We start from the raw sequence: 6524 nt of genomic DNA, 5'->3' as shown, positions 1-6524 counted from the left end.
TAAATTTGTTTGTATATTTATGTGAGATCTTAATAAACTATTTTGTCTTTGCCATGTAAATAACAACATATATTCATTAAAAGGTCAATTGTTGAAGAACAATTGAAATGTCCTTATCTGTTCAGCTTTAAAGTTCTTGACTAAATGTCGTTAACCTCTTAAACAAATAGCATTAAGAGCAATTTTCTGTACAGGATAATTACATGTGGACGGACTCAGAGGGTCATTAACGGCCTTGACTACCCTGTTGGGGGTTGCACGGACGGCTACAAGCGGACAATGAGACGAGATGGCTTGTCTGTCCAAAAGATGGAAGTTCTGACAAATATTAAATACAAAATAGTTCTTGTAAGAAACATTAATTAAGTAGTAAGTTTAGTAATGACATATTTTTTAAAGTCAATTTCATTAAAACAATTTGGGATTAAATATAACTAAATGTTTTATTAGTCCCAGAAAAGAAACTAAATGATGGTTTTCATTAACATAAAAAAAAAATTCAAAGGGAGGTAATAATAAAATATCCAAAGCAAAGGTCTCCGTAAAATATTCTGTCCGCAGGTGGAAAGTGGTTAACGAACTTCAAATTTTCTATTACACACTAGAACAAACTTTTACTAATTTGATGAAAATACCAATTTCTTATGCTTTTGGGGCCGTTATTCTGAAAAGAATGAGGCCATAACCCTTTAAAATTATCAAAACTGTTCTTATATTGTAGTATGATTTCACAGAGATCCATACATTTTTACTCAAGGTTTTGTCCAGAAACTAGAAAACTAATTCCTTAACGAATCAAGTCATAACCCTGAAAAAAATCGCAGTCTTTCTTTAGTGGTATGATACAATATGGTACAATTTCTTTGAGATCCATAAAATTAATTTTACTCCAATTATTTGAGATCTGATTGAAACTAAAATACAGTCTAAAACCACTTTATTTCATATGCATGTCGATACTTCAAGAAATATATGGAATTTACAATTTACATAAAAATGTATACAGTACATGAAGTTGAATCCATTTGTTTTAATTTTGGCGCAATAAAACTGGATATTTTTTATAACTCGAGGCGTCCATGAACATATTGACGACTGTCTGTAGTTGTGAGTGATAGAGATCCACGGGATCTTTGCTATTCTGCATTCAACTCGGGTTCGTAGAAGTATGAAATACTGGTGGTTTCGTCCTAGTTAATGGACACACTGTCAAATGATTTTGTAACAAGGATTGTAATTTAGCCTTTTCTTTACGTAACTGGATTATTTCGATCGATTTAGATCTGTTGTCAGCTTCTAACTCCTCGATTTTCTATTAAAAAAATAAAAATAAAAGAAAATAACATGTGATAGTTGACCATCAATTTATTCCTTTGACTACCCTTATTTGAGTTCTTAAATGATCTTATGTTTTATATATAACAGAAATTTAATTTTTCAAAGAATATAAAACAACAAATGACGCCTTTATGAATTGAATAAAATGCTATCAAAATAGTAATAAATTCCATGTTGTGTTTTGGTCTTTTTAAGAATACCTCCAGTATGTGACTCCAAATGTGTGTGTGTGTGTGTGTGTGTGTGTGTATGTGTTGTGTGTGTATATGCGTGTGATTTTACAAACCTTGCACATCATTCTGGCACATTGCTTCTTCTTGGCACGGAACCTTTGTGCTGCTTGTCTGTTCTGTTCTTTTCTTTTGATCACTTTCTCTTTTTCTTCTTCTGTCAGCTGCAAGAAAAAATAAGTAGTCGGTTTGAAGAATACATATTCATGGCACATCACAATTTTTCGAATACAAATACATTTAAAAATATTGCAGCCATTGAAAAGTTTTCCATTGTACAACAATTTATATGCATCAAGGTCATTTAAGTAAGCATTTTATGCTGTTGATATCTCCAATACGATATATCTAACAAGAACACTTTTGTTTCTGTTACCTCATATTCAACCTCCTCTGGGAATTCCACTTTCAATTCCTCCTGTCCTTTTGCCAGTCGTCTTGACTGTATAGTATATTTTAACTCCTCTTTTATTATAGGGGCCAACTCGCCTGTCTCTAATGCCTCTAGAGTTGCGTTTAACAGATAATTATTCTGCATCTTAAGCAGTCTCTCACACGAATCTTCTTCCAATTTATACAGATTGTCACTCGAAGTATCGTACATATTTCACTTTTCTGAAACAGCAAATATCCATACTATATGACACATATATCTACATAACACAAATCATTTAAATATAAATGCTTTACCAGACTCATCATGTCATGTCTCCTCGGACATTATTGGGTTTGTATGAATGTCAGTACAAGGATATATTTCTTTAAGGAATTAATATCTTTGGTTCGATTTACGCAGAATAAACCAAATATTGCTGAAAAACGCCTAAGTCTATCAGCCATCATTTCTACAAGTTTTATCAAACTTAAATTGCTGTTAGTATGCACATCTCCGTGTGGTTATATTATATTCCACGAAGTTTCATAACAATGCTGCAAGCTGCTTAGCAAATAGCTGCGGTCATATAACCGAACATACGAACAAGGTGAAACCTATATACCCCCAAACTTTGTTTGCGGGGGTTAAAAAATGGATGGTCATATTAAATTATATAATGATACTTTTCGCTACCATCATACTATTAGGATGAAATGGTTCACTACAGTATCATTATACTTGTATGTATTCTGAGCACGATAATTCGGAGAATCAGGTTATTGCCGTCTGTTAAAGGATGATGTTAGTACACATGTTAATAGTATAATCATAATCGTAATCATAATAATACTTGTTGCACGTATAACTATGGCAAGCCAACGTGGACAAAAATGAGCATTTTCTAATATTAAAAAATGATTTTTTTAATATTACAAATTCATTTTCTAATATTACAAATTTAATAATAGAAAATGGATTTGTCGTATTCAGTTACGATTTTTCAATATTAGAAAATCATTTTGTAATATTAAAAAATGTGACTGATTTTCTAATATTATAAATTCATTTTCTAATATTACAAATTCAATTTGTAATACTACAAAATGTGTGATGTTTTATCATATTACTAAATAAGAAATTTGTAATATTAGAAAATGAATTTTTAATATTACAAATCGTATTTTTAATATTAAAGAACTTTTCTAATATTATAAAAATGATTTTGTAATATTAAAAATTCATTTTCTAATATTACAAAATATTGATTTTTGTCCACGTTGGCTTGCCATATATAACGATATAATTCACGTGAGTGTAATATTTCTCGTCAAATCATGAATATATAGTCATTTCAATTTTAAAAAAAATAGAGCGAGAGAGTAAAATACAGTTATATTTCAAGCGCCAAACACGACTTCAGTAGATTTCAAGTTATTAACAAAATAATCCAGGATACGAACATTTATATAAAAAAAAAAACAAGCAAATTAATCATTGTATTTTTGGAACCTGATGAAACAGACATCATGAGTTTCATAATATATGGCACTGACAATAAATTTACGTATTTATAATCACTCGAATGTACACTAGCTTGCTGTAGGCCTATTCAAGCATTTACTCGATTTATCATCAACTTCACTAACACCAACATATACTCACTTTACTTGAAACTGTCTTGTCTTCATTTGAAATTACCTCGCATTGTGAAATAACGTATACCAAACGAAATTTCTATAAATAGGTAGAATTGGGAATTCTTTAGAAGCGCTATTTATAAGAACAATCCTATTGGATATTATTTTTACATTAACATTTGAAGTTAATGCTTTTTATCAAACAATCTTGAAGGTTATATAATTGGTTTACTAAATAATAACTCTTAAAAAATACTAAGACTCTCTTTTCTTCCTTCCTTTACTTTCTCAAGTTGTTCGAGCATCAGAAATAATTAATCGTCATGATTATTTTTTTATTTATGCATGTTGTTCATGTGTGTTATTTATTGTTAATTAATAACTCTTCTTTTGGTAATCTAAAGAATGGACTTTGACCATTTATTGTTGATGAGTTTGTGCCAATTTAATTGTTGAATTGAAAAAATATATATGTATATATCGCCCATATATGACCTACTGTAATGGTCTGTCGAATTACGATAACGTTTGTATACAGACACAGTATAAGATGGATTATCAAATTTGAAATAAAAGGCGGGATGATGATATATGGCTAAAAAAATTCAAGATGAACTATTAGGCGCAAGGTGCAAGTGGTAGAAAAAAGATCAGCATCTGGTTTAAAATCCGCTTGGGGCAGACCTTACTTAGCGTACTTTAAGCTGCTAAAAATTCCTCCGAAATTTCTTCTCGTTACAAAAAGAGTAAGATCAGTACTTTAAGTTCGATGTCATTTTTAAGGTGGGTAACTTCATTTTTTTTGTGGGTAGGGGTGTGCTAAATATGCTTTCGAACGGGTACCGAAATTATATATTCTTTCAACCTCAAAACCCGATTATAAAACATTTATATATAAACAATGCATGTAATTAAATTTCTCATCAGGACACCTTGAGTGGACATTTAGTAATATTGTTTGTTGGTTCAACCTGCATAGCTTCACTGTCATTTTGATTGTTTAATTAGAGACGCTGCGCTGATTTCTTTCTTATTTTTATTGACAAAAACATATTTTGGGAACATCCTTGCACTGCATTATATAAGAAATCTCCCCGGTCTGAAACACGGCAAATGAACCCATTCTAAACACGAATCACAGATGATGCTTTAATTGTACATATCTGCATCCTTTTTGCAAACATTACACATCAACAGATGTTTAGCACTTTTTTTACTGTATGTTTTATTAACAGCTTCCCATTCTTCTTTCATGAAGTACTTTTTATCAGTTAGATAAAGTTTTCGGCCCCAGGTAGCTTGAGTTTTCCAAGACAATGAACGCCGAGACAAAATTGGTAGAGAAAAGTTGGATAAAACTGTCTATACCTATCACTCTGAATTCAATAATGTATGTCAATTTGGAAATTGCACGAAAAAAAGATAGCTAAAAAAGTAACAAATTTTGCAGCAAACATTTGTGCTGTATCCTACATTGGATCAACTATCCAAAAATGTTATTTACGTGCACCTAAAACGGCAATTTATGCTTTCAATTGTTGATATCATTTTTTTATTCTTCGATCTTCTTCTTTCTACAAAAGGAAGGAAACTGACATACATATATATATGTATCATCTTGTAGCTAAATGCCTCAGCTTTACAATGGTACCAAGGAAATTGCGATAACACGTAGGGTTTTATGGTAAATGAAAAATATACTCCTACACCACAGAAAAATCGCTTAAATTGACATATTTTTTCATGTCAAAACCCCTAGAGTATTTATACATCCGTAAAAAATGGCTTATTTTGGTATTTTCTGTTTAGTATTATCACAATTTACACTTCTGTGGTTCAAAAAAGCGAAAAATGGGATTTTCGATTTGTTCGTGAAAGGTCACATAAATTCGACTTAACAAGTTATTGCTCGACTAAAACGTCTTAAATTTGGTATCATTCAACAAATAATTTAATTTTCTACACAAATAAACCACGAAAGAGTAACTTTCCAGGAAGAAATTAAAAATGTTAAAAATATTACCCTTCCCCCCAGAAAACTGGTCTCCGTATCAAACGGAATTCTCATTCACAACATTCTGACACCGTAAAACTCATATTTTAGGCATTTAATTAAGATAATGATGAACCCAACATATCTGATCAATTGAGGCGCTTAGATTGGCCTTTTGGAGTTACAATTAATGTAAAATCGTAAAAAGGGAATTTTCAGAATTTCAGAATTTCTTCTATAGTACACAAGATTTCCCTTTTTCAGACTACCGTAGATTAAACAAGCTTTTGTGTGATACAGTACATTAATATAGTGTCTTAGCTTCCAAATGAGCCCAAGTAATATATATTTGAACTTTTCAAAGTCATATTAGGTGAAAAATTGCCACCCCTACCCATGAAAAAAATACCTCAAAATGAACTAAAATGTAAATATTTGTAAAATAGACATGTTTGGTACTATTGTTTTAATCATCAATGTATCTTACATATCTCCTCATTTCAGGTGCGTATTTGTTAGTTTCAATGTGACAATAATGAGTTTTTCATAAAAGGGGAATTTTCGGAATTTCATAATTTCATATTTTCTTCCATTTCATCTGTAATTGACATTTTTTAATACCGTACTTCAAACAAGCTTAATAAAAAAATCGTAACCTCCTTCATGATCATTGTAGGTAGGAAAGAGTAATCAAGGAAACCAAGGTTATAGCGGTAATCAAAAGAATGTAATCTAGGGACAAAGGCCAGACATGGAAAACAGACATACACAACAAAGAACATATAGTAACTAAAATCATACATACAAAGTAACAAAAGTAAATGAGCAACTCGGACTCCACTAAAAACTGGGAGCATGGACCAGGTGCACCGGTAGGGTAAGCGTCCTCTGCTTTTCTAGAAACACCCGCCGGGTTGCTCATAAAAAGTCAAATCCGGGGTAGACAAACG

At 31.2% G+C, this 6524-nt stretch overlaps 1 protein-coding gene across 1 annotated transcript; it reads right to left on the bottom strand.

Moving 5' to 3' along the window:
* Positions 1–922: 922 nt before the first annotated feature.
* On the bottom strand, positions 923–3689 carry LOC148623739 (uncharacterized). The gene is made up of 4 exons (XM_088565807.1): positions 3607–3689; positions 1945–2183; positions 1625–1732; positions 923–1312 (listed from the first exon to the last, which is right to left on the bottom strand). The coding sequence occupies exons 2-4, from the start codon at positions 2170–2172 to the stop codon at positions 1148–1150; spliced, it is 501 nt and encodes a 166-aa protein (XP_088421933.1). The 5' UTR covers positions 2173–2183; positions 3607–3689; the 3' UTR covers positions 923–1147.
* Positions 3690–6524: the final 2835 nt, after the last annotated feature.

Source organism: Perna viridis, chromosome 2 (genome assembly GCF_037379345.1).
Source record: "Perna viridis isolate PV_CMFRI_1.1 ecotype Kerala chromosome 2, ASM3737934v1, whole genome shotgun sequence".
NCBI classification, from domain to species: Eukaryota; Metazoa; Mollusca; class Bivalvia; order Mytilida; family Mytilidae; genus Perna; species Perna viridis.
Note: the sequence above shows the minus strand (reverse complement) of the source record. Positions and strands in the feature narration are given on the sequence as shown.